The sequence below is a fragment of the Halichoeres trimaculatus genome, unplaced genomic scaffold, assembly GCF_033239565.1.
Source record: "Halichoeres trimaculatus isolate MK-OKI-2021-1 unplaced genomic scaffold, fHalTri1.1 fHalTri1_scaffold_4, whole genome shotgun sequence".
In the NCBI taxonomy this organism is placed as follows: Eukaryota; Metazoa; Chordata; class Actinopteri; order Labriformes; family Labridae; genus Halichoeres; species Halichoeres trimaculatus.
Window position 1 is genome coordinate 19,221,226 of NW_027437182.1, and position 27,174 is coordinate 19,248,399.

Below are 27,174 nucleotides of genomic sequence, written 5' to 3' on the forward strand. Positions count from 1 at the left end.
GGGAAAATTGGCCCCATTGGGTTAAAAGGTGTCGCTGGAGTTAAAGGACCTCCGGTAAGTTTACAGCTTAGCTGATGAAGTTTTTTTTTTCCTAACTGGCTCAAAGGAACATACATATGTGTGTAAACAAAATGTTTTACAATCAGGGTCATCAAGGTGAAATTGGTGCTAGAGGAGCTGCAGGACCGTTGGTGAGAAGACACTTTTTGACCTTAGAATTTAGTGAGAAGTTTATGACTTTTATCACTGAATGTCCAACCTTTTTATTCCTTTATTGTTTCAGGGAGAGCCTGGACCTGATGGAGTTGTTGGGTTTCCAGGGGTCCGGGGCCCTCAGGTATAAAAAGGCCTCAAATGCTTAGTATACAGCTGTCGATGGCGAGTCATACAGTCATGTTCAAAAATCAGTTTTCAATTGATACAAGATGTGTATTGAAAAACACATTTCTTTTTGGAGAGAAATATATTATCCCTGTGTATAACACGTACTACCAAGCCTTAGTACCTGGTACTTGGTTGTGGTTGGTCATCACAGTGCAACATTTTGGAGTAACAGCGGACTCTTGCTCCACCATTGTTTTGAAGAACAAAGGACACAGGGGACTAATTGCATTCATCTAATGAATAGAAGGAAATGTGGTAAATTTGACATTAGTTTGTTTATGGTGAGAACCAAGAAAGACTTACCCAGTGGAAAACGGCAGATATATCAACAAAACTGAAGCTAGCACCTGAAGAAAATACTTACCTGAGAACTGTAGGAGATAAGAGGATGCTGTAGGTTTAATTGAAAAGAAAGACTCACAGACCCCTGCAGTGATGAGGCAGAAATTCTCAATCACTGGCTGTGCTGATTCATGTGGTATGGATCACATTGTTTTACTTCACCACCAGTGGGAATGTTCAGTTTTTTGTGAGTATTAACAGCTCAAGAAGAATACAGTTCACTTCTATGGACACAGCTCATACAGTACTGTGAGAGTCACAAACTATCATCAACAAAAGAAGTAGTAGAAGTAAGGTATTTAATCAGGTAGTAAGCAGTATTTAATCAGTAAAATTTATTCAAAATTCCCACTTGGTGTAGAATAATAGATTCCTTTAGTAAATAACTTTGTGATAAGCTGGATAATGCAGTTTGTTGTACAGGATGAAGTCTATCCATTACATGAAGTAGTCTCTGTCAGGTGTGTTACTTTCATATAATTTAAATAAAGAAGTAGTTGTTTGAAAAAATATTGACAGTAGAGCCTAAAAAATAGGATGGTTTAAACATGCTGTATTGTTCAGTGGGTACACCCTCTGGTTCTGACTCATGAAGAAAAAAGTTGTTAATAAAGAAGAAAAAACTTTACTTACTTCCTCACAGGGAAACCCAGGACCAGATGGACCCGCAGGTCTCAAAGGTGACCCTGTGAGTACATAAAAGAACACAAAATAGAATCAAAAGTTGTAATTGTTGAATTTATTTTAGGACAGTTCTGTTGTCTTGATTTTGATTTCTTTGTGTTTTTCATTAGGGCGTTCCAGGAGATGAAGGGGAAATAGGGGGATCTGGACCGCCTGGACTTAATGTAAGACAAGACAGACATGCAGGGCAGTTTGCTGAGGTGGGTGACTTATGTTCAGACTTTTTTTAATGTGTTTTTTTCCTTCCTCATTTCAGGGAGCCAATGGGAATCCAGGAAACCCTGGACCCTCAGGTGACCCAGTAAGATTACTGAAAAGTTTCAGCATCGGTTGTTGCCAAAATATTCACAAATGTTTAACACTACATTTAGTCATTGTAATGATATTAGGCCATTATAGTAGAGCAGTCATTTGACTCCTGAACGCTGCACTAAATGTGGAAGTGTTTTCTATCTGGTGTGTGTGTGTGTGTGTGTGTGTGTGTGTGTGTGTGTGTGTGTGTGTGTGTGTGTGTGTGTGTGTGTGTGTGTGTGTGTGTGTGTGTGTGTGTTTGTGTGTGTGTGTTTGTGTGCGTATGTTTCTCTACCAGGGAGCAAAAGCCAATCGTGGCGAGAAAGGTGATTTAGGGTTTAAAGGAGACTTGGTGAGTTCAGTTTTTTTCTTGACTGTTGAGTTCATCGTCTTATTGATCTGATCAGTGAATCAGTTACCTGGTTGGGTTTGTGCAGGGACCCCCAGGACCTCCAGGTAAACACGGCCGTAAGGGGGGCCATGGTCCATTGGGACCTGAGGGGCATGGGGGACCAACGGGGCCGCCAGGACTTTTTGGACCCAGTGTGCGTGTACAGTACAGACAGTTATCAGTTTCATTAACACTTCTGTGATCATTCATTTTTTTAACTTTTCCTGATCGCTGCAGGGGCTTGATGGAATCATGGGAGAGCAAGGGAAGCAGGGAAATGATGGACTCAAAGTGGGTTTTATGAAAGCTGAATAATGTGCTATTTTTAGTTTGAAATCTACCCCAATTTTTTGTTTATGATCAAGTGTGCATATATTAATATTTGTGTTTTTGTAGGGTGATAGAGGACCAAATGGGGTCCAAGGACTTCCTGGGCCCCGAGGCGACAAGGTCAGGGCCACAGTAATTCTGAAATAGTGGCAACATTGCGCCCAAAGTCAAACTCCTACTTAAGTAGTTTAGTAGCAGTAGTAGTAATTTAATAATCCGATATGATCTTTTTTTCTGTCAAAGGGCCGAGAAGGCCGAACTGGATTTTCTGGATTGCCTGGTCCTTTAGTGAGTAAGAGTGAGTGCAGATTATTCAGCATGTAAGAAGATGTGCTGATCAGTTGTATTGATAAGGCTTTGGCTTTTATACTTTCAGGGAGAGATGGGAAAATCTGGAGAGCGGGGACCTGAAGGGGAACCTGGTATTAAGGTTCCTGTATAGCTACATTTTTTTTGTCATAGTTTATGTAACTTGGGTGTTCTGTCCAAACATTTATACTGTTTACATTTACAGTTTTGTTTCCTAGATAAATGATTTATTGGACATTCCTTACATGTCTAAAGCATTGTTGGCAGTTTCCAAGTTATTAAAGTCTTTATGTGACTCTATGGTGGAATCAGTCCTGTAGTCAAATTTTTGATTCTAAGTCTATTAATGCATCTTTTATTTAAGTCTATCCCTGACTGATATGTTAACGCACTGTACAGTAAAATCTGTTAAGCTGTAAATGCTGTTTCTGGTACAACTTTGAGTTTTTATATGTTTGCACATGTTTTATGCAGGGGAAACCTGGAGTTGTAGGAGTGACTGGACCCAAAGGCTTAAAGGTGACCAGAGTTAGTGAAATAATGTGAAGTTAAAGTCTTGAAATTTTTAAATCTTAGTTTTGTGTAAACTTGTACTTGAAAAATTAGAAGAGATTTTAAATCAAACCTGTTTGAACACCTTTTTGCACTGTTTTAGGGATTTCAGGGTCCTGTCGGTAACAAGGGACAGGATGGGCCTTCTGGAGCCAGGGTAAAATCAGCCAACAACAATTCCATATTTACATTTCTGTCATCAGATGGTTCCCTTACATAAACATCTTCACAGTATATTAACCTTGTTTCTGTAAATTTTCCCCTACCCCAGAGTGAAAATAAGCCTTTCTTTTTGAATTTGTGTGTGACAGACTTTTACCCAAACCCATAAAGAAACATCCTAAATTATGGCCATAGGCTTTTTTTCATGAAACAAAATAAAAATAAAAAGAAAGAAAAAAATAGGAATTTTCCGTAATTTGTCTAATCGTTCAACAAGCTACAGTTTACATGTTTTAAGTTATAATTCAGAGGGTTTTTTTCTCCCTCAGATGCTTACCTAACTCATTATAAGCACTACAGTAACAAGCACAGGGAATGATATGTGAAATAAATGTTATCTTTTTTATCAGGGACTTAATGGTGAAAATGGAGTGAATGGGAATATTGGACCCCCAGGACTGAAGGTGAGTCCAGCCCCTTGTAATAAACACTGACCCAATAAATTTACCTGCATTACTTTGTTATAAAGTGAAACGAAATCATTTCCTTAGGGCTTACCTGGAAAGAATGGAGCTGCTGGCCTCCAAGGACCTGTGGGAAGGAGTGTGAGTGTTAATCTCTCTTTGTATGAGTTTTTTTACTCTTTTCATCAAACAATCAATAGCACATGGAGTATAAGTGCAGGAACTTAAAATCGAGGGATATGTTGATAAGTTTTAACTTTTACGCCAACCAACAGGGAGAAGCTGGCAGCAGAGGAACAAAGGGTGCAACAGGAAAACAAGGGGAGAGAGTAAGTTAAGAAACTGTGTTCTGGTTTTGTTTGGATAGCTTGGCTCCGACTACTTATAATGCAAGCAAAAGAGAATCACACAGTAGGTCACAACACAACAGGAAACATACAGGTACGATATCATACCTTTTAGTACCATACCATAAGATATATCCATGATATATTGCCCAGGATTGTGGCAATAAGGTAATAGAGCTGTTCTCCAATTTACAGGATTTAAAGATAAGACAACCATACACTTATCATAATATTATATTGTCACAAGTGCCTCAACCTGTTAAGCATACTTGGAGGAGGAAAATATCAGTCATAGGCACTCAGTTATGATCACTGCCCTGCATGAGTCAGTGAAGTGGTGTGTTGCTAAACTTATATTTTGTCCAAACTTCCCAAAGCAGCATTACAAAATAAATTCATTAGGAGATAGGAAAAACAGTATGAGGATGACATACTGATTCAGGCTTTTTTGTTTGTTTGTTTTTACTGTTTTTAAAGGTACCGTGTTGTTGAAATTAAAAGGCTGTTGGTTTCATTTTAGGGTGTTAAAGGTCAAAATGGTCCCGGTGGGTTTCCAGGAAGTGAAGGTGTAAAGGTATACGTTTACTTAAAACATACATTAGGAAATATAAAAGTCAGTGTGATAAGGTGCAGAGTGCATATCTAACAATTGAATATGGAAACTTTTGTCTTTAAGGGTAAAAGAGGTGAGGAGGGACCAAAGGGTAAACAAGGCAGCCCAGTAAGTGAATAGATTGTGAGGCTAAGGATGAACTGCTGTGTGTGTGTGTGTGTGTGTGTGTGTGTGTGTGTGTGTGTGTGTGTGTGTGTGTGTGTGTGTGTGTGTGTGTGTGTGTGTGTGTGTGTGTGTGTGTGTGTGTGTGTGCGTGTGTGCGTGTGTGTAAATGTACTGATATGAGTCTTTCTGTGCACAAGGGTGAGAAAGGCATACCTGGGCCACAGGGATACAGAGGGTCCACGGTAAGTTGTTCATTTTGTTCATATCATCATAATGTTCTACTAAATCTTAGAGGTGCAGATGAAATTAAGAACTAAAAGAAGTATCTTGATATATAATGCCAATAGGATCAGTTCCTGTCATTGTTTGCTTGTGATGTCTTTTTCAGCATGTAGACATGTCACATAAATGAACTGCTATGCTAACTTCTCATTTAGAGGGAAAAATTCAGTTCTCTTCACAAGCTGTGCTTTGAAGGTGTATTCTTAGCAGTGGCGATTGCTCTAAGACTGCAAGGGAAGTTCAGCTTACCCTAAAATGTCCCCCAAAAAAGTGGTGATATGTTCTGCTGTGTGTACTTTTCATTAACAAAATGTGCACTACAGTTCCTTCATCTGTTGTTCAGAATCAGCTACCTATCACAGGTAACTGGCTCCACCTCCTTCTCATTCATTCCTGCAGCGTCTCAGTGCTTTAACACAGTTGGACGCTGAGCGTCTTCTGACTTCAGAGGAGAAGCGTAGAGTGGGTTGTTCCACTAGGGAAACTGGATGGTCACTGGATAAACGCTGGGCTTTGTCCTGCCCATCGGACACTCAGCGTCTCTGGGGGTCTATGAGGCAGTGGGCTGGCCTGAACGCTGAGCTTCTGCATGATGATTAGATGATCTGTCTGAGGCCAAATCCCTTTTTAATTGACAGTGAAATGAGCCAGTCAGTGATCTTGAAGTATAACCCTCCACCGGAGCATCTTCTCAGGTCAACATTCAGTTGTTCTGGACTGATCCGGAGGTTTAATCGATCCCCAGCGAGTTTACCTTTCTTAAAAACGACGAGGGTTGTGTTTAAAGATTCTCTCTCTTTTCACCAATAAGCAGCTACAGCTGTGGAGCTTCTCCCCCTGTCACTCACAATTACAGCCTGTTGTAGGCTCATATAGCAGCTCCAGCTGCTAACAAGCTGGCATGGTGGGTAGAATTTACGTTTAAATAAATAAACAAATTTATGATGTAGGCCAGAAAAAAATGAGCTTCCCCTCCTTGACTGACCAGCAGTTGCTACTGATTCTCTAATGGTGCCAATTCAGTTCATCTTCAGTAAGCAGTCAGTCTTCAGCATTATTCAGCTGCATGTGTGCTTCTGTGTTGGCCACTTTATCCTTCTCTTAAGAACATAATAGTAACTTTAGTCCTTTGATGGTGACGTCTGAATAGGTTTTGCCAAGTAGGGAAGCAGAAGGGGCCACTTCCCCAACAGAGGGGGCAACCTGGGTTCACCTCCAGCCTAAGGCCTCACCCCAACATTTCATTCCCACACTCTTCCAGTTACCTGCTCTGTCCACCTTCTCATCCTCTACATATGAAGGTGTAAAAGCCAAAATTTAATACTTAGTAAATTATTTTTAGAGCAACAGTTATTGTAGATTCCAAGACTATTTTTTCCTCTTTTTGTGTCCAGTTCCGAGCTTCACTTTCTCTTGGTATTACCTCTTGGGCTCAATACCTCACCCTAGTCTTTGTGTCCAGCCAAAGCTGGGGTCCCTAAACTTATCTTTGGCAAGTGGGCGGTGACTTACTTTACACCTCTGACCCTACATGGAAAAATAATTTCCACTTAAAATGTAATGAGTGGTGTCCTACACATCTGCTCCTAATGCACAAGAAAAACAGCAATAACTGCACATTCTAGCAAGTGGTTTTGACAGGACAAAGAAAATGTGACTGATATCTAATGGCCTATGCAAGCCCTTTGAGTCCTACTTTGTGCTCCTGAGTTGTTGGCTGAGGCAGTACGTAATCGCCTATTGCTGGGGTGGCCAACCTGTGGCTTGTGAGCCACATTTGGCTCTTTGCCTTAACGTGTGTGGCTCTTTGGTCCATCTATGAAAAAAAAAGTTTATCATTATGAGTAGTGGTGTGCAGATTGATCTAAAACATTGATAATTAATACTTGCATGATATGATCGATACTTCAGTTTCAGTTTCTCTTCCCTGCATGTCACTCTGGCCCTCTCCTTCCTCTCCTGCTTGTATGTAAGGGACCTCTACACAACAACGTTTTTTGGATAAAAAGCAAATGTTTTGTTGCGTTTCAGCCTCTGGTTTACATGGAAAAAGTGTTTTACCTGACCTTAAACGCAAACTTTGTGAGTGGATTTTTTCTGATACCCTGCATCCTCCGACATGTAAACAGCAATCTGGCATTTTCAGATAGCCATTCCTAACCATGTGTATGATGTGGCTCTTAGTTGTAACACCACAATTTGTGTGGCTCTTGGTCTCTGATTGCTTTGCCACCCCTGATCTATTGGGTTTGTTTTTTTCAATTTTTTCCATGTATGCCCGTTTTTTTTTTGTTTTTTTTGTCATCCAGGGTGTTCAGGGTAACATTGGACCATGGGGAGAAGTTGGACCTCGTGGCCCTCCAGGTGACCACGGACCAGTAGGACTAGTTGGTCCTCTTGGAGTGACTGGTTACCCAGTGAGTTTACTTTATAATTTTTTTTTGTGAGTTGTAAATAAAAATCCAAACCCAAATAAAGATACACAGAAGGCTAAACTGACTGAAAACGAAAAGATCCTAAAAGCAGGTTATAAAACTGGCCAAAATGACTAAGCACTTACATCTGTGTTCATGAGTGTGCCCTTCTTCTGAGACAAGCCGCTGCTTTCTTTATGAGGCCCACTTTAGAGATTATGTTTGCTGACGTCAGTTAACCACACCAGAGAGACAGTGTGATACAGTCAAGGCGAGGCAAATCAAATTAAACGAATCGAAATGGCAGACGTGAAAAAGGTCAGCTTTTATACAGAAGTTGTTTTTGGAGTTTTATTCATTCACTGGCTGCTCTTTTGGAAAAAAAAAACTTCCCATTGGATCTCATGAATTAACAGAAAATGTCTTTCTTGTCAGTTTTTTTTCATGGCACAACGGGGTTCTCTTTGTGTTAGTCAGCAGACCAGGTCAGGTTTAGTGCCAGGATGATGATGCTGCAGGCTGTGGTTCAAAGAGTCCAGCTCCGTCATACTCAGTTATTTTTCCCCAACACCAGGAGGTCTGAAGAATTCTCCATTTCAAGGGCACTTATATCAAGAGCCAATACAGAATCATATCGAGATCATGAAAATGTTTTGGGTTTCTTATCTCTGTTTTTCTCATTTTGAACAAATTTTATAAGTCCGCATCATTGTGTGTTAACACCTCTCTTAAAGGAAATACCACATTTTACACACTTTTTGATAATAAAAAACCAAGTAAAACCAAAGCATTATTGTTGAGTTTGTTCTGTATGTCCCCCCTAGCACAATTCAAGGGTAGTTTTGTAGGTAACAATGGAAGTCAGTCATGTTTAGATGCTTATTTTCTCTACACTCAAGGGTAAAGACGGACCTCAAGGATCAGTTGGACCAGCTGGTGTCAAAGGAGATAAGGTAAAAGTTAAACCATTCAGGGATCTTCACATTGTTTGTTAAAGAGCCTTTCAGAGAGGCAGCATGAAGAGGGGCCTCAACCCTTTATTATGTGGCATTTCCTGTCTTTCTTTGGATTTCTTGTCCACTAAAGATGAAAAAGCTTAAAAAGGCAGTGTGATGATGGCATGATCAGATTTTTAACTATCAACACTATCACTGTTTTTCTTTGCATGTTGTCCCAGGGTGTCAGAGGAGTTTTGGGTCAACCGGGAGCTGCTGGTCTCGATGGTGAGGAGGTAGATTGATTCGAATGTGATTGCCAAAGATTTTTTTTTCTTTTATTGATTTCCTAAACTGGAAGCAGACACTTGAATGTCTTATTAGAATGGTCTTTGTCTGCACGGTTAACTCTTCAGAAAAGCAGCTTTGTGGTATAATTGATCCTGGGCATGAGAAACTCTTTGCTTTTATATTCAGGGTGCAGTTGGACTAAGGGGAACTGATGGTCCAGCTGGACTTAAAGGCAAATCTGTGAGTAAATATCTATTTTTACATGTGTTCTTTTTGGTACATTTGTTTGATAGCCTTGTCTGTACTGCACAGTATATCAATAATATCCTGAATTAAGAAACATTGAGTTTTGATCTAATCCTAAAATCTGTTTACTGTACTTACATTTGAAGGGGGACAAGGGGGGCACTGGTGTTCCTGGACATGTAGGGCAAAAGGGAGCTGAGGGAGACAGAGGCGACCAAGGGCCACAGGGAACAAAAGGGCCTCCGGGAAAACATGTGAGTAGGAGTTGTTGAGATTAATAACTATAAAAAAATTATTCAAACTTCTTCAGACTTTTTTCTGTATAATTGACATACGTTAACTTCAGTTTAGACAGCCCTGCATAAAACTTTAATTTAGACTTATGAGTCACATGGACGTGTAGTTGAGTTTTTGACTGTGGAATGAAATATTTTTTTCCCCCTCTTTTTTGGCAACCTTCTTTTGCAGGGGTATAGGGGTGCACCAGGTGACAGGGGAAAACCAGGAGTTTTAGGGCTCAAGGTGAGTCATTCTGGTCACTCAGCAGCAAAGGTTGACCTGATCAGGAAAATCAGCTGTGAATCAAGAAATTAGAGTCTAAAATTTGTGATGATTCTGACACAGGGTCAGCCTGGCACCAGAGGTCTATCAGGTCTTCCTGGTCAGTTTGGACCAGGGGGGAAAACTGGGACAGCAGGGATTAAAGGTCAAAAGGGGCTTCAGGGACAAGCTGTGAGTAACTCAGATGGATTATGTGTTTTTAAAGGCTGTCTGATGGCTATTCATACAGATAATAAAATACTTTACACAACAATTAATATTTGTGCTTCATACGCTGAACAAAATCACCTTTTTGATGTTTGTAACACAAACAAAATCATGCTTAACCTTTACAGCTTAAACCGTATATTATTTGGGACCATTTTCACATTAAATTTCAAAGTTTGCACAAAAGGGCTCAGTCATACAGCAGCATATAGTCTTATGATTTCTTTTTTACTGTTTTATTTTATATTATTGGATCTATTTTATCTTTTTTTATTGTCTCGTGCCTTTGCTGTTAATCTTTGTAAATTTGCTTACCTGCGTCATACTCGCCCCTTATGGCTTCTCATTCCAGGGTCCCCCTGGCAGTGTTGGTCCTCCTGGACAAATTGGGCCATCATCACAGGTATGTTTTATAAAAAAGAGTTATCAGGATCTAATGCATTTCTGGCATAATATTCAAGAGAAACTTGAAGGGTGATGTTTATTGCACTTTGAAAGGATAGTGTTTAATTTCGTAAGATAAATGAGCAGTGTCCTACTGTGCAGCATGCAACACTTTGAAAATAACAGTGATAAGATTAAGCTAATTTTTTTTTATTTTTATTTTTTTGACCAAAGTATTAAAAAGTATGGGTTTTTTACTCTAAAATATACAAATACAACTTTTTTTAGGGTTTGCCTGGTAATAGAGGTGCTGATGGTAAAACTGGAAAACCTGGACCAAAGGTATAATGTATACATTTTTACTAAAATGTCAAGAAATGCTTCAGTGGTATATGCAATTATAGACTTTGAGTGCATAGGTTAAATGCTATCTTTTCTTATTTTTTTGTGAAACTCAGGGCACTCATGGTGAGATGGGGAAGCTTGGTCCTCCTGGCAGCAGAGGAGCCATGGTGGGATTTCTGTGTTTATGTGTTTCACACAATAAGCTTTAATAATTCTGTCAATCTTATATAACGAACAGCACAGCTACTGTAACAATGTGTCCTTGTATTTTTCCTGAACTTACAGGGAACCGGAGGTGAAAAGGGAACTAAAGGAGAGCCTGGGGCAGGAGGAAGATTGGTGAGATAGAATCTTTCCTCTCATAAGTCTTGGGTTTGAAATATTTTTAGCTATTGGAGTTCATTTGTAGAATAGAATAGAACTTAATTTGTCATTAAAACAAGTACAACAAATCTGCAAATTTATTTAGAAATTAATAAATTGATTAATCTACTTTTTAGTATCAGTCAATGGTATTTAAATGAAAAGTCAAATTTTTCTTTAGTAAGGTTTCTCAGGAAGGTGTCATTTATATGTTTAACTATTTTTAGGGGATAGTGGGAAAGGTTGGCTCCACTGGCACTCCAGGTGCCAAAGGCCCTGCTGGACCTGCTGGTCCTCCTGGTCTTCCAGGAGCTAAAGGAAGTCCGGGGTCAAAGGTAAGAGGAAGCTATTTATTTCTGATTAAAATTAAAAACCAAGAAAAAATGTAAATATGTGACACTGGGTATGATGCCTGTGTAAAGGGAAAAGGTGCCCTGCATGGCAGGAAAGGAAACAAAGGAGCACAGGGGAAAACTGTGAGTCTTACTGGTGTTTTACTTTATAATCTATTTACTTGTCGCTCAAATTGTCTCTGCAGTTTCCAATGTATGATTTTTATTGATGCAGAGTGCTGTGCTTTAAAGTCTCATCAATTGAAATCTTTCTGTAGGGATCAGAAGGCCTTCCGGGTAAACCAGGGCCAGCTGGAGGACCTGGAAAACCCGCAAGTATCCTCTTTGAAATTGGAATACACATATATATAATCAACACATCCATTGCTTCTGTCTGACACTGCAGCTCATTTCAAGTTATGACATTAAATAGCATGCAACCCAAAACCCAAGCACTGGTTAAACATAGACCGATCTGATGTAGTTTTTCCAGTAATTAATGTGACTACAACTGTTTGTTTGCTTGCTGATTTTCAGGGACAAAGTGGTTTGGACGGGTTACTGGGTGTTGAGGGTAATGAAGGAGATCCGGTAAGAAAAAATGTTGCATCATTGCTGTAAAAAAAAATTCTGCATTTGAACTTACACCGCCCCCCCTTTCCTGACTTATTTTTCAGGGTGACAGTGGTTTCACTGGAGCTCCTGGGAAACCTGGAATGCCTGGCAGAATGGTAAGCTCTAAAACAGACATGTATCATGTGAAACCCTGGGTGCTAGCTCCTCCCCAGGAATACATTTTGTAATATCAATGTACTCTTTCAGGGTAGACCCGGATCTGTCGGGATCAGAGGAAATGCAGGACCACCAGGCTTCAAGGTAAAGTATGTAATTTATTTAGTGAAACTTGCATATTCAGTATTTAACAAACTGCATGGTTGTGTCTTTAAGGGTAAACCCGGAGCAAAAGGTAAACAAGGGCCACCCGGACCAATGGGGCCCAAGGTATGAACCTTTGTTCATCAACCTGACAACAAGTCCAGTAATAGCTTTAAAAAACTTATTTTTTTGTGTCTCATTTGTCATTTATTGTCACTGCAGGGTATTCCAGGACTAAGAGGAGGGAAAGGAAAAGCTGGGATCACTGCTCCAAAGGTGAAGTTAGACACAAAATGCTGGACACCACTTCTCTGTCTTTTCTATGATGTGTGATTTCATATATCATTCTATTGTGTTAAAATCCATAATGTGCTGCTCTTTACTAAGTTATTGAGGTCGTTTTGTCATCAATTCTTTAAGAAATATCTTCTACAAAAGTCACTTGTAAATTAACCAAACCACCAGAAATCCAAAATATGCTTTAACCATGCAACACTTATTGGAGGGGTGGTTTTTAACAAGTTTTCATCCTTCTTCTCTTCATCTACAGGGTGTTCCAGGAGACATGGGAAAACTGGGACCAATCGGGCCACCTGGGCTTAAAGTAGGCTAAAAAATATGATCATTTAATACTTATAAGAAGACAACTGTTGTTAATCTACTTTATTTCTTTCATTTTTTTTCAGGGGAATCCTGGTTTGCAGGGGCTGAAAGGTCAGAGAGGTCCTAAAGGAAAGCAGGTAATATCTGTTTTAATTTTTGATCAACACTGTTTTGAACAGGTTGCAAGTTTTTAATCAAATGAGTGATTTTCTCAGGGGGATACTGGTCCTCTTGGTCCACGTGGGCAGAAAGGCTTTCTGGGATTACCTGTAAGTCACCGTAATATTCTTCCAGAGAAATAAAAAGTTTATCGCACAAATCCACTGAGATGATTTCTTTTCTGTTCTTTGTTACAGGGTCAGGCTGGAAAGAAGGTGAGAGACTGCTGATAAATTTTGGACTCATGCAGGTTTGCTGGTCCTCCCGGTTCTACTCAGGTGGCAGAATTGGATGGTTTTATTTGTTTATCAAAATAGCCATCAACCTCTCATTCAGAAAGCATGTTGGCTGACAGCTGTTGCTGCTAGCTTTAAGTTACTTCTGCATTTTATAACCGTCATTGTCTGCAAAAGAAAATAAATCTGTATGCAGAGATTTCTCAAGCTTGAGCCTTACTGTTTTTTGGGGCTTCACAGGGGATGAAAGGTGTCCAAGGCAGGGGAGGACCAAAGGGAGCAAAAGGAGAACATGGACCTCCAGTAAGATTTTTTTTCTCTCAAGCAACAATAATGAAGAAATCAAAGACAGCTAAACGCTATTGAAAATTCAACAGAATCTCACTTCAAAATTGGAATACATATTAAACTCGATGCAGAGAGGTTGTGCTGTACCCCTCAAGCAAAGTCACTTATTTTACAGGGGAAACCTGGTGCACCAGGAAAGCGCAAGTTTACACAAAAGCTGAAGCCAAAACCAGGTCAGAAATCTAAAACAGGGCAAAATTCAAGATCTGAATGGAAAAATGTGGCCAGAGCACCCAGCCTCCAGAATCAGAGCAGAAGACATCAAAAAGTATGTTCTTCCCAAGTACACATTGAGAAAATTAACCTTAATTGTTTTTTTATGCTGTCCCATTTTTTATTTATGCTGTGGAGCTTTGTTATGATTGATGCTGAATGATCGCATGTTCAGTCTGATTAGATGATGAAATAACTGATTTCTCTGTAGCGGCCCAGGAGAGGGTCTGATGGAGACAACTCTGAGGAGTCCTTCAGCTGGCCACAGGGAACTAAAGATGACCCTGCCACCACCTGCTATGAGCTTGGACTCATACACCGACATCTGACTGATGGTGAGGGTCTGGATGTGCTTCTACCCATGGTAGGTCAGTTCAGTTGATGCAGTGTTCAACAAAGAAAGGCCAAGTTACAAATTATCTTTCAGGTTACTTTTACATGGACCCCAACCAAGGCTGTCCCTATGATGCCGTGAGGGTTTACTGTAACTTCACAGCAGGAGGATCCACCTGCATTGACCCTTTACAGTCACAGGTATACACATAATCTGACCTGTGTGTACTAAATATGAGCACAGATTGGTTTTACTTTTTGTGATTTTGATTCATGTAAATTTAAAAAAACTGTAGCGCCAAACATACATTTGAAAAAAAATGAGTATTTTATTTTTCAGATTAAATTTAGTTGTGAGCCAGAAACGAGGTCATTGGAAATTCCTGTCCAGTGGAATATTCAGCATAATGGTGGAAAAAAGGTGAGATTGTAACACATTGCTGGATTTACCAATGAATACTGAGCAAATTAAACATAAGCAGGAATTTTCTCAGATTGTAAATAATTTCTGTCTCTGACAGTTTGACTATGCTGGTCTTGATGTGGTCCAGCTGAGGTTTCTACGATTACACAGCCACATATCCTTTCAGCGCATGACTATCAGCTGCACAGGAGACTCTGATTTGGATTACACATGTAATTTGTCTAAAAGAAGTATTCACCTTCTGGGAGACTCTGGCACTGAAATCTTATCACACCATACCACTGTGTCCAGGAATGGCTGTGGGGTAAGATTAAAAAACAAAGTTTATGTAACTTTACCCTCTTCTCTAGCTGTAAATAAATTAACCAAAATAACTATCACAGAAATGTGTTACGAGCTTCCTAGAGCTACCGTAAGGAACTTTTTCTGGATAAATGTGTACATCTTATCTCTTTGCTGATAAGTTAACCTTTGTAGGTCTCAAAAAGGCATTGCTATTTATCTAAATCAGTTTAATTAAAGACTTCAACTCCTCACAGGAACATTTAGAAATAAAACTAAAAACACAGATTCTGCAGCCTTGTTAAAGCTCACTGGCGTTGTATTTTCAGAGCCAAGTCCAGAGATAAGAAAACTCACACCTATCTTCACCTATCTTCAGTTGGTGCTTAATGTTCTCATTCAATCATTAATGGAATATACAGTGGGGAAAATAAAAATTGAACACGTCAACTTTTTTCTCATCACATTTATTTCCAAAGATGCAATTCAAATAAAATTTCTACTAGACATTAGTATTAATTCAAATAATCCACACATGAAAATAAATCACAACGTTCAGGTCCACAAATAATGATAATGTGGAATTAAGTGCAATAACACATGAAAAAAGTATTGAACACTCTAACTGAGACTCTATACTTGGTGGAGAAGCTTTTGTTTGCAATGACAGCTTCCAGAAGCTTCTTGTATGTTTCAACTAATCGCCCACACTGCTCAGGTGTGATTTTGGCCCATTCCTCTGCACAGATTGTCTTTCAATCTTGAATATTATTTGGTGCCTTCTGGTGAACCCTTTTCTTTAGTTCTTTCCACAAATGTTCAATTGGATTTAAGTCAGGTGATTGACTAGGCCATTCTAACAGATTGATTTTCTTTTTTGAAATCATTTGAGAGTCAATTTTGCCGTGTGCTTTGGATCATTGTCCTGCTGGAAGGTCCAGCCACGTCTCATCTTCATCATCCTGGTGGATGGCAATAGATTCATAACAAGAATTTCCCAACACATGGCTCCATTTATTGCTGTGTCAATTATATGAAGTTTGCCAATTCCATGAGATGAGAAACAACCCCATGCCATGATGCTTCCACCTCCAAACTTCACTGTTGGTTTAGTGTTTTTTGGGTGATGTGCAGTGCCGCTTCTCCTCCAAACATGGTGTGTGTTATGGCAGCCGAAAAGTTCAATTTTGGTCTTATCTGACCAGACAACATTCTCCCAGTATTCTACCGGTTGTCAAGATGCTTTTTAGCAAACTTTAAACGAGCTTCAACATGCCTTTTCTTGAGGAATGGAGTCTTGCGGGCTGAGCGTCCATAGAGGCCATGGCGGTGGAGTGCATTGCCTATTGTTTTCTCTGTAACAGTCGTACCTGCTGCCTCCAAGTCTTTCTGGAGCACTTTCAGGGTGGTCCTTGGCTCTTTGAGTACTCTTCTGACTATCTTTCTGACTCCCTGGTCAGAAATCTTGCAAGGAGCTCCTGTGCGTGGCCTGTTGATGGCAAGGTGGTGCTTCTTTCACTTGCAAATAAGGGCCACAACGGTGCTGACTGGAATATTCAGGTGCTTTGATATAAGTCTGTAACCAGTTCCATTCTGATGCTGAGCAACAATCAGGTTGCGAATGTCTTCAGAGAGCTCTTTGCCTTTACCCATCAACTGCTTGGTGAAAAGACAGCCTTTTTATAGGACCATCAATTTGCTCTAGCCCAACTGATGTTGGTTTGCACTAATTGGAAGTTCAAGTAATAATTACTGACAGTTTTCAGGTGGTATGGTGCATTTCCATGCCAAAGTATACAGCTTTTCCATGGTGTGTTCAATACTTTTTTTCCTGTGTTATTGTACTTAATTCAACATAATCATTATTTATGGACTTGAATGTCGTGATTTCTTTTCATGTGTGGATTATTTAAGTTATACCAATGTCTGGTAGAAATTTCATTTAAATTGCAGCTTCAGAAATAAATGTGATTAGAAAAAAGTTGATGCGTTCAATAATTATTTTCCCCACTGTAGATATGGAAAGTTTAAAGATCAAAGTTAAAACTGGATTAACGTTTTCAGATGTTGAAACCAACCAAAATATCCTTTTCTCATCATTTCATATTATTCTGCAATAAAAGTGTTGAGTTACCAAATTATATGACTCACATCTTCTTCTTATCTCTTGTTTCTGATCTTTTTGCAGTGGGAGATAAGTGTGACGGTTCAGGGGAGCACAGAGCTACATCGAGGTGATATGGAGTTACTTCCTGTCAGAGATCTGGGTTTAGACATGAGGTCACAACCTCAACTTGTCTCTGAGATCACCATTTCTTTGGGACCCCTCTGCTTCTTGTGACCCATGAGGGTTTTTTGTGCCCTTGAATACTGTAAATATCTATTTCATGTAATTTAATTCTGGATATATGGTATGTTTTTATTTTTGCTTTTTTTTATTTATTGAATTGTTTTTACCTGAATTGATTGTTGGATCTTATCATACTGGGAATTATATAAATAGTTATTAAATGTGTTATGTAGCAAGTGTTCCCATTGACTGTTTAAGGCGCAACAGAATCACTTCATCACAAAAAGGCCTTTTTAGATAAGAAAGAGCCTGCAGCCAGGCGGAGGTTCATATCATATTACATGGTATTATGTATGAGTTTTCATAAATGTATCCCTGTTTCTTTGAGTTAATAGTATTTGCTACAGTGAAGTCATAAGACGTATCAGGTTATGATGAGCACACACAGTGGCATTCATAACAAATTATAGCCCTTTACTCAGAGTGTGTTTCCAAACAAGTCGCTTTTATCAACACGAGTAACATCACAAATCTCAACTTATAGACCTGTGGTATAAAAATTTGGCACAAGATAGCCATATGTACAAAAATTACGTGTACACTGATTAAAATTCCACTTTCCATGTCATAAGTGACTACATATATTAACATGCTGCATTTGTCTTTTGAAACATTTGATTTTTTTCCCCCTGAATAATAAAAAAAAAAAGTTTGTTTTTGTTTTTCACACAGTTTATGGAAATGTCAGCTGTATTTCTTTCTCAGAGAAGACTGGAATACTGACAAGGCTTAACATGTAATAGCCCCAGGCTTGCTTGCTTCTCATGGTCTTCTGAGTAATAACTCAAGCAAGTCTCTGGATCAAAGTGTAATTTGAAGGGGTCATTAAAAATTGCCATCCATTCTAAAGCTTTGCACATGCAAGTTCATTGATAGATATAATCACATTCTCCAATATTACTCAATTTTACCAAGTACTTGTTTTTACTGAGAAGTGTTTTGAAATATATTCTTTAGGTTTTATGTATGTCAGTAGAAAGTATTGTGCTCAGTGAAATTCTGCAAAGCATCAGTATTTAAAACAAAAATAACTTCAGCTGTCAAGATAAGTTATTCCACTTACAATATAGAACATTGATCTGACAGGCCCTATTATTAATCTTGTTTAAAGATGCTTTAAGCCAACATTTTTATGATAAATTCCTTAAAATAAGTATTACATCTTGTTTTCAGAAACTTGCTTCATTGGCAGCCATGTATACTTATTACAATTAATTTATATTTCTGGCTTCCAACAACAGGCCTTCATGCAAGACCATTTACAAAGTGCAAATATGACAAAGAACTCTGCAAAACACATGTATAAACTTCAGCCTCTCTGAATAGGCACAGAGCAGAAACCACTTCACCCATCCGTTGTGTTGGGCAGATTATAAAAAAAAATCTTGGAAAACTATGCATTTGCAAAATTGGGAAGCATGTCTTATTCAACAACCTTCTCTGCCATGTGTAAAAAAAAAACACCAAGTACTGGATACTTAAAGTCTATATTTTAACAAAATTACATTACATTTCCTTTATTTGAAGAAAAGACTGATTATTTTCCCTTTGCATAAGTAAAGGGTTTACAAAATAAATGTACTTTTACTGAGGTAGACTTTTTAGTACTTGTTCTGCACTGGTGCAATTGAATGTTATTGGTGATCAATAAAATTAACTGCTTGGTTTTTTTTCGTTGTTGTTGTTTTTTTAATAAATACACAGCAATCCATAAATTCCATATTAATAAATAAAAATGTTTTAGATTTTATACAGCCATATGGTGCACTTTCTTTTTTAAAATACTGTCAACCACTCGTGTTGAGTCTCCTGACAGCGATGATCAACAGTGTGGGCGCCAGTGACGTCAGAAGGAGGAGAGACTTTCCACCAATCAGCGTGAGCTCCCGTGCTGCTCATCTCCCCCTGTTAATGCAATGGGAAAGGTGAGCGGCAGCACAGATTGTGGCAAATAAAGGAGTTATACATCGAGTGACCAACGTCTCCGGTGGACTCAAGAAGAGAGCAGCCGGCGGTAGAAGCGAGTAGGTTTCCTGTGCAGCAGTGGATATCTTGAGGTTTGCGTCAATGTCATGAATGTTTCTGTGAACCTGTTCGGGCAGCTGAGCCAGAGACGTCAACAAGTGAACTAATTTGACTACATGTTACCTGAGCTAGCAGCTGGGGGTAAACCAGGCAGAGGAAGCTTGGCTGTAAATTGAACTAAGCAGACATTAAACCAGACAGCTAATTAGCTCAAATCTGTGTGGTTGGCTGATAAATGACTTACCACCGGCCTCACTGCCTCAAGCAGCTGTGGAGAGCTAGCTCTCTGTTAGCTGAATATCTGATGGGTGACTGTGGCATCATGTGAGAGTGATTGCGGTAGACAACTGGATTTGTTTTCTCTGTCAGTCGAAATCCTTTGCATTTTCGTACATGAGAGAAAGCATAAGGGGGAGTAGCGTAAAAACCAGTCCCTTGACGCGCTTGATTTCCTCTTGCACTCTGATTCGTTTTGGCTAACCTAAGTTTACTGTTTCTGTAGGATGGCGAGTGACAGCGTCCTCCGGTCTCGCTGTCGAGCCATCCCTCAGATGCCCACCTTCTCTGACCTGGATAGCTCTTTGGAGGGGGAAGCTAATGAAGGAGAACATCAGCAAAGAAATGGGGACGCTCATATTACCAGCAATGGTAAGGAAATCTCAACTTCCTCATTTGTGTGGCCCAGACAGAGGACAGTGACCTCTTATGACACTGAAAGTGCGGATGTAATATGTACTAAGTTCAACCCTTACCTCACTTTTTGGGTTTTACCGATTTTCCACAGACCTATCTACCAATGATGCTGTGGATGATAAATTTAACTTGTGCAATTCTAACTGCAAAGGGTTAGAATAGAATAGAATAGTCCTTTAATGATCCTCCTTGAATGATTTTTTTTTTTTTGCCACAGCAGCTCACAAAAAGTGCAATAACAATAAAAAATAGAATAATAATAATAATAAGAATATGAAATTATAAATTTAAAGAAATATAGAAAAGTAGAAAAATAAAGATATATTAATATTTACAAATTTACATAGGAGCAAGATATGTACAAATTACAGTGAGTTACGGTTCTCATTATACCACGTCACAGAGAATAAGCTTTCATTAATTTTATCATCACAAGAAAAGATACTCTGAATGGTAGCCTATCATATCTTTGGACAAGCTTACCTGTCTATTTACTCAAAGTAAAGTTCAACCCATTGTTTCATAAACTTCTCTGTTTTTTTAGTCCAATATCTTCTTAGATGGGTGGAGTGCTGCTGCTGCCCATTTCTGTTTGTGTGACCCGGTGTGACCTCAATAACTTTCCAAACTTGTTCATCATCAGACAGCTGGCCCTACAGCAACCCTTTATATAATCACCTGAATACGTTCAGCTTTGTGGACAATACAGTGTAGCTGCTATGAACAATTATAGGTGTGTCTCTGTTTGGATGTGGCAACAGTAGTTCAAACAACCAGGATAAGTTGTTCCTGATTCTTTCTTGATTAATGTTACAGTGCTCTGAACACAAAGTCAAGCATTTGAACTTTTTAAAGTGTATCAATTGCTGTTGTGAAAATGGTCACTTATACATAATCTGTAAAATTATTGTCATGGCGCGAGCTGAGGTTTACATCTGTCAGGTCAAAGTTCTGCTGAATCAATGTGACCAGGCAACTCTATTTGCTCTGTTGTTAATTTAGGTGTGACAGCAGTAATTGCCATCATCATTTCCTGATGAGTGATGATCAGCATGTTGACATTTCATCCTGTTTTTGAACTTGCACATTTTTTATCCAATTTCAGGAAAAATTGAAGTGGAACAAGTGATAAGCAAAAAGCTTCAGCTCAAAAGGAAAGCAGAAGTAAGTAAGGAAAAAAAGAAAGATACGTCATATTTATTTTGTCATTGTGCTGTCAATGAACAGTTCAAGAGTAACAGATGATCCACCGTTAAGAAAAATGAAATGCTATTTTCTGTGTTTCTACAGTTTATGTACAGGTAAGTAGGGCTGCAGCTATCGAATATTTTAGTATTCGAGTATTATACTGAAAATCCCATCGATTAATCGAGTAATCGGATAAAATACATTTTTGTTTAGTTAAAGAGCAGTTATTTTTCAAAGAAAAAAAATTCTCTTTAAGAAATAGAATTTTCTGATACAGCATGTCAATAAGAGCACTTGCTTTGGTAGCTCCAAAGTTTGTAAACACACTTTGACACATTTTTTGTGCCTTGTACATCTCATCAAATCTTGCGGACCCAAATGGCACTCGTTTCGTAGAATGACCCATTAGTCTCCAAACTCCAGAATGAAGCTAGATTAGTTGCTAGTTGCTATTTTGTATAAGAGGTAGCTTGAGGGGTCTGAAAACTCTCTTAACATGGCCTCAGCTCTACTTGAAATACCACTCTATGATCTTTTTTAAAATTAAACGATTCCTCGAGGCGGAGAAAATGACTCGAGTAATTTTTGTAATCGAGTACCTCGAATCATTCGAGGAATCGTTTCAGCTCTACAGGTAAGTAGTAGTTGGTTTTTGTGAGTTACTCTGGTCTAAGTAATGCCCTGAAAAATCCTCATTAGACTGATATCAATCTCTCTTAATGTAAGATGTTTTTATGGTTCTGCATTTAATTTCCCCCCTCTGCCTTTAACAGCAATTTGAACCAGTGTTATGTGACTCTCTACAAATTGTCATCACGTTAACAGTGTTATTGTTTTTTTCGTGACCTCAGATGTTTCAAATTTCTCCCATGCTATCTTAAAATAATAACCCATTGCTTTTTCTCAGTACCTGAAGAGTGATCTGATGCGTCAGTTTGACAACCAGGTCAATGACTTCATGGACAGTCTTATTGAGGAGTCGGCCAGCCTGGAGTCTGCACCGCTACCTGCTGTCTTTTCACCTCGGCTGTCAGATAAAGAGAGGAGCAAACTCAGGTGCTTCTTTTAACCGTCAAAGCATATAAAGTTTGCACATTCTACAACAAGCTCACCGATGTGTTATCTCTTTTGTTTTTTCCCTTTAGGCATTTTCGGCCTCCCCATGGCCAGGGCAAGCAGTTTGTCAGCCGCAGGTCCCTTTTAGAGTAAGTCAGTAGATTAATACAGCACAGTGATAAATACACAGTGTGTATTTAGTGCTAATTTTTAGACTTCTGTCTGATTTTTTCTCCTGCAGTGAGCTGTTTGAGGTGAACCACATCCGCACGATCTACCACATGTTTATCGCCCTGCTCATTCTCTTTATCCTCAGTACACTGGTGGTAGATTTCATTGATGAAGGCAGGTAATGTAAAGGACTGCTGCAAATCAAGACTTTTTTTATTCCCCTTTAATTACTACTGACCAGAATTCAAAATTGGGCTTCTTCATCAGTAAACATCTAAATCATGGGATTATCTTTTTATCCTGGGTTTAAATACCAGTATTTCTTAACAACAGGTCGCACTACTTATCTGTAAATTAAGTGTGTCCCTCATGGCTAAATATATCATTACCAGTGCAGCAGAGATGCAAAACTGCTGTCAAACAACAACAAAATGTGATGTCTGAGTATAATTTCCAAAAAGCTTTAATTGAAGTTTTTCTCTTTACTGTCACTTTTATAAAATCTTTGATCTAAAACCTGCACTTTATCTCCTCAGACTGGTGCTGGACTTTGACCTGCTGGTCTATGCGTTTGGACAGTTCCCTCTGGTAGTGTGCACATGGATCTGTATGTTCCTATCAGTGCTTGTCGTGCCCTATACACTCTTCCACCTGTGGTCTCAGACTCAGTCTGGGTCTTTCAGTCACCCTGGGGTGTACAGTTTGCTGTTTGGCTCTGTATTCCTGCTCTACCAAGGACTTTGTCTTGGATTCCTGCCAACATATGTGGCAGTGACCAATGGTTTACCACCTGCATCCAGCTTCATCATCATCCTGGAACAGGTAGATGAGTGGGCTGTGTAGCTTTGCCAGAGTTGACTTTGTTGACTCTGTTGAAATGTTTCTGAGGTCACAGCGGTTTGTTTTCTAATTTGACTAATTCTAGGTGCGTCTCATGATGAAAACACACTCCTTTGTAAGAGAGAATATACCAAGAGTTCTGACCTGGGCAAAAGAAAAGACCAGTAAGTAACTTTTAAAAGGAATCAAATCTTTGTTTCTGTGTTTGTCCAAAACTGGTCCTTTTTTCCAGCTACAACTAATTTCTTAGTCTTTGTCTTTGTCTTTGCAATTGAATACTTTTCTCGATGTCTTTGTGCTGATCATCTTTAGGCCCTGGCCCAGTGGTCCCTCAAGTGTCTCAGTACCTGTACTTTCTGTTTGCACCCACTCTGATCTACAGAGACAAGTACCCCAGGTAGACAGACCTTCTTATTGTGCCTTTATTTTTCTATAAAGTAGCTCATATGTCTGGTAAGACCATGTTTCTTGAACAATGCAGGAATCCAATGATCAGGTGGAGCTACGTGGCTACAAAGTTGCTTCAGGTATTGACAGTTTTGTACCTAAAAGACTTTAATTCAAAGTTGCAAGAGAAAGGCGCCTATCTGTTTCACTCACAATTATATCCATTCCTATCACACAGGTCCTGGGAAGTCTCTTTTATGCCTATTACGTGTTTGTGCGGCTCTGTATCCCTCAGTTCCGCAGCATCAACCTGCAGCTTTTTGATGTTAGAGCCATGGTCCTTGGTGTCTTTAACTCCATATTGCCAGGTAAGAGAAGTCAGCTTTCCTGCTATGTTTCTCTCAGTGTCACTGTCAGTAGGATGCAGCAGTACTATTTTAAACTTATCTTCCAAAGTTATGTACTTCTTTCTTCACAGGAGTGCTGGTTCTCTTCCTGGGATTCTTTGCCTTCCTCCACTGTTGGCTCAATGCTTTTGCTGAGATGCTTCGCTTTGCGGACAGGATGTTTTATAAGGTACTAGTGCTGTCAAAGGTTGTACCGCTATTTTTAAAATAATGTTCACATGTGGTAGCAATTACTGTGACCTAAATATTTTTAATTTAACATTGCAGGACTGGTGGAATTCAACCTCTTTTGCCAATTATTACCGCACCTGGAATGTGGTTGTCCATGACTGGCTGTATTACTACGTGTACCGGGACTTCCTTTGGGTGAGTTTTTATCAATATGAAAAGCCACTTTCTGATGTCTTAAACATGTTTACCAAGTAGTTGTTCATAAAATACAAATGCATCAGACCAGACTTGTTTTACACCACTTTTTTTTGACTTGTCTGTTCTTTCTGTTATTGTATTTTCAGATTTCTCAGAAGCGGTTCAGACCGGCAGCCATGCTGTTTGTGTTCACAGTCTCTGCTGTGGTCCATGAGTACATTCTTGCAGTCTGTTTTGGCTTCTTCTATCCTGTTCTCTTCTGCCTCTTTATGTGCTTTGGAAGTAAGATAAACTTATTTTCTTGTTTGCCCTTTACAGTAACCATATGAGGGTTATTTGTTTTCTTTATGAAGCACACACAAAAAGGAATTCGTCTTGTCAGAATGCTCAATTTGTCTTCTCTTTGCTCTCTCTCAGTGATGTTTAACTTCATTCTGCACGACCAGAGGAAAGGTCCAATCTGGAACATCATCATGTGGACGTCCCTCTTCCTGGGGCAGGGAGTCATTATATGTTTGTACTCTCAGGAGTGGTATGCCCAGCGTTACTGCCCCCTGAAGGAGGTGACACCTGTAGTTGATTAAGTTATTATTATACCATCATTAAGTAAAGGGACAAAATCGGGTGCGTGGGTTGATGTGCTAATTTTTTTTCCTTTATTTTCAGTCATCGTTCTTTGAGTTACTAAAACCTCGCTCCTGGACCTGTGTGAGAAACTCCATACCAGACCTCGAAAAGCTGTGATCAATGCTCAAACTACCTGGGAGGACCATCACTGATTAATGAGGATAAATTTGACTCAACCTTTTGTTACCTTTCATTTTATTTTATTGCCTATTGGCCAAAAGATTCTTTACTCAGCAGCTCAGTCCAAGTGATTCCTGATGTTGTTGAGGTTTTTTCCAAAACCCATCTAAATTACAAGTTCACATAAAACCATATGTGAACTCTATGTTTAATAATTATTTATTTCTCAGAGGTATTTACTTAAAATTTGCCTTTTTCAACTGTGAAACTATTCCTTGTGCCAAACAGTGGCAGTGGCAAGCAGGATATGCCAGCTGAATATAAACATTTACAATGTCAGAATGGTTAGTATTTAACAAACGCTGCAACTCAAAATTTACACCACGCACATTGTGAATTCTTTAAAGTGTGATGTTTAGGAGACCTGTGGTCTAAGTTCTGTTCACTGCCAAGAAGATTTATTGAGAAAAAATGTTTTTGTATGAATGTATAAGAAGCAATGGCCTCGGCATAATATATGTAAGATTGCAGTCAACAACTGAGGAGGAAGAGTGCATCTGACATGGTGATATAGTTTGGGTATTTTTTTACAGTAATCTAAAACTTTAGAGAGTTTTTGTTTTATTTACTACAGATTGTGGTGCATTGTAACTGTACTGTTTTCCTAATCCCAAAGAGAATGCCTACTTTTCTGTTTATCTTCGGTTGAAAATGCACGCAAATGTTGGGTACTTATAAGAAGTCATGATACTGAACTCTTATTTTGTTGAAGAAAGTAGAAAATATTATTATTATATTATGAAAATTGTGTATTCTGTGATCGTTAAATGTGTTCTTTAAGACTTTTCCTTCAGTTGATATACTTTGAACCCATAGGGGGCTTTATTTTGATTATGTGACCTTATGAAGAGTTATGCAAAGGTGCAATAGAATTATTTGATACTACTGATACTGCTGCAGCTGGCTGCTGAAATGTTAAAACATTGAAATCATACTTGATTAGCAATAAGGGCTACAGTCTAAAGAATACACTAGATGAGACTGTTGGGATATTCAAATAACTCAAATATGATCTGAAAAAAAAGCAACTTGTCCAGCCAATGGAAAAAAATATTAATGTGTCTATGTATTTTTGTGTCTATGGTTCCTGTAACCTCAAAATATTGTATTTACACTTTTGTGCATTATAAAGGAAAACACAACAAAGCTAATGCACAATTAATGTTGCCAATTCTGATGTGCCGAGTTGCTGAGATGATGTATTTATTTGTAAATGATGAGATACACACAGTAAGGTTTAACCAGCAATCAAAACTCTGCACCTACAAAAACAATCTGACCACAAGAGGGCACCGTATCCAAAGCTTTTTTTTTTCATCCCCTTCCCGACTCAGTTTGGCTGTCGGCAGCAAGTGTGACTTACCCACGGGTTCCTTGTTGATTAAGTAGTATGTTGAAAAACATAAATACCAGCAACCCATTTTTTTTATACAGATTATGGCTTAGATATCGAGATCCCACGTGAATCTTGATGTTAACTGGTATCCTCAGTGGTTGAAGCTATTGGTTGAAGCCTCAATTTGGCTTTGAGATGTCATGAAAAACAATATTTATAGAAATGCAAAGTTTCATTAAGCAGAGACACTGTTGTGTTTGAACTTTTTTTTTCTTCATTTTTTGATGCAAAACTCACCACTTTTGCATTTAAATGTTCACTGTATTGTGCCTTTTTTTCTGGTATTGAAAAGCTCAGTGTGTCAGGTGGCAGTTATACAGGTTTGTATATTTTAAGTCATAGACAAATGTCTGATCTGTTCTTTATCAACTCCACAGTGTATGAGCTGAAAATAATAAATGAAGTATAACTCCTTTTTCTTGTGTTTTTCAAGTTATTTATAGATTTTATGTAGATTATGTATCTAATGATCCATGTTAGACATTAAGTACTGAAGTACTGCTATTTAAATTTTATTTACATACAACAGAAAAGTCACAAGTTGGTCTCACTGGTAAGGACTGAAGGACTGTTGTGACAGGTTCACTAATGTCTAAAATATCCTATGTCAAGTTCTAAAACCGTCAATTCAGTTTTTTTTTTCAATAAGACTTAAAATCTTACTATTTGTGGATTAC

At 38.8% G+C, this 27,174-nt stretch overlaps 3 protein-coding genes and 2 long non-coding RNA genes across 6 annotated transcripts; all 5 read left to right on the forward strand.

The window, feature by feature from the left end:
* Positions 1–331, forward strand: LOC141788632 (uncharacterized). Its single transcript, XR_012598160.1, has 3 exons — positions 1–54; positions 147–191; positions 284–331. It is a non-coding gene; the product is annotated as an uncharacterized LOC141788632 (long non-coding RNA).
* Positions 332–1,385: 1,054 nt separating this feature from the next.
* Positions 1,386–9,396, forward strand: LOC141788810 (uncharacterized). Its single transcript, XM_074667891.1, has 22 exons — positions 1,386–1,406; positions 1,521–1,574; positions 1,667–1,711; positions 2,000–2,053; positions 2,139–2,246; positions 2,330–2,383; positions 2,489–2,542; positions 2,666–2,710; positions 2,799–2,852; positions 3,206–3,250; positions 3,387–3,440; positions 3,856–3,909; positions 3,997–4,050; positions 4,185–4,238; positions 4,777–4,830; positions 4,933–4,977; positions 5,172–5,216; positions 7,566–7,673; positions 8,570–8,623; positions 8,848–8,893; positions 9,083–9,136; positions 9,289–9,396. Exons 1-21 carry the CDS (start codon positions 1,386–1,388, stop codon positions 9,106–9,108), a joined length of 1,128 nt encoding a protein of 375 aa, XP_074523992.1. The 3' UTR covers positions 9,109–9,136; positions 9,289–9,396.
* A 355-nt stretch (positions 9,397–9,751) lies between these two features.
* On the forward strand, positions 9,752–14,315 carry LOC141788811 (uncharacterized). Its single transcript, XM_074667892.1, has 19 exons — positions 9,752–9,874; positions 10,263–10,313; positions 10,753–10,806; positions 10,925–10,978; positions 11,267–11,337; positions 11,613–11,670; positions 11,872–11,925; positions 12,012–12,065; positions 12,157–12,210; positions 12,283–12,336; positions 12,433–12,486; positions 12,761–12,814; positions 12,897–12,950; positions 13,029–13,082; positions 13,170–13,187; positions 13,449–13,511; positions 13,672–13,824; positions 13,981–14,104; positions 14,197–14,315. The coding sequence occupies exons 1-19, from the start codon at positions 9,752–9,754 to the stop codon at positions 14,313–14,315; spliced, it is 1,320 nt and encodes a 439-aa protein (XP_074523993.1).
* Positions 14,316–14,442: 127 nt separating this feature from the next.
* On the forward strand, positions 14,443–17,130 carry LOC141788669 (uncharacterized). The gene is made up of 3 exons (XR_012598162.1): positions 14,443–14,523; positions 14,624–14,830; positions 16,997–17,130. It is a non-coding gene; the product is annotated as an uncharacterized LOC141788669 (long non-coding RNA).
* Positions 17,131–19,022: 1,892 nt separating this feature from the next.
* Positions 19,023–26,905, forward strand: soat1 (sterol O-acyltransferase 1). 2 transcript variants are annotated; one of them, XM_074669051.1, is made up of 16 exons: positions 19,023–19,182; positions 19,686–19,831; positions 20,982–21,040; positions 21,972–22,120; positions 22,210–22,269; positions 22,362–22,469; positions 22,828–23,113; positions 23,217–23,295; positions 23,444–23,528; positions 23,613–23,658; positions 23,757–23,886; positions 23,997–24,094; positions 24,193–24,291; positions 24,441–24,576; positions 24,712–24,857; positions 24,961–26,904. In XM_074669051.1, the coding sequence occupies exons 2-16, from the start codon at positions 19,687–19,689 to the stop codon at positions 25,036–25,038; spliced, it is 1,704 nt and encodes a 567-aa protein (XP_074525152.1). In that variant the 5' UTR covers positions 19,023–19,182; position 19,686; the 3' UTR covers positions 25,039–26,904. The 2 variants fall into 2 exon arrangements, with proteins under 2 accessions (XP_074525152.1, XP_074525153.1); XM_074669052.1 differs by having other exon boundaries at positions 19,038–19,215; positions 24,961–26,905.
* The last annotated feature ends 269 nt before the right edge of the window (positions 26,906–27,174 follow it).

Bases quoted from the DNA above. Each gene is read 5' to 3' on its own strand.
- LOC141788811 (XM_074667892.1), top strand. From the start codon at position 9,752: ATGATTCTGACACAGGGTCAGCCTGGCACCAGAGGTCTATCAGGTCTT. The intron at 11,926-12,011 runs GTAAGAAAAAAT...CTTATTTTTCAG, and splicing joins AGGGTAATGAAGGAGATCCG to GGTGACAGTGGTTTCACTGG. The intron at 13,512-13,671 runs GTAAGATTTTTT...CTTATTTTACAG, and splicing joins AAGGAGAACATGGACCTCCA to GGGAAACCTGGTGCACCAGG.
- soat1 (XM_074669051.1), top strand. From the start codon at position 19,687: ATGGCGAGTGACAGCGTCCTCCGGTCTCGCTGTCGAGCCATCCCTCAG. The intron at 22,470-22,827 runs GTAATGTAAAGG...TTATCTCCTCAG, and splicing joins GATTTCATTGATGAAGGCAG to ACTGGTGCTGGACTTTGACC. The intron at 24,095-24,192 runs GTACTAGTGCTG...TTAACATTGCAG, and splicing joins CGGACAGGATGTTTTATAAG to GACTGGTGGAATTCAACCTC.
- LOC141788810 (XM_074667891.1), top strand. From the start codon at position 1,386: ATGGACCCGCAGGTCTCAAAG. The intron at 2,711-2,798 runs GTGAGTAAGAGT...TTATACTTTCAG, and splicing joins CTGGATTGCCTGGTCCTTTA to GGAGAGATGGGAAAATCTGG. The intron at 8,894-9,082 runs GTGAGGAGGTAG...TTTTATATTCAG, and splicing joins GGGAGCTGCTGGTCTCGATG to GGTGCAGTTGGACTAAGGGG.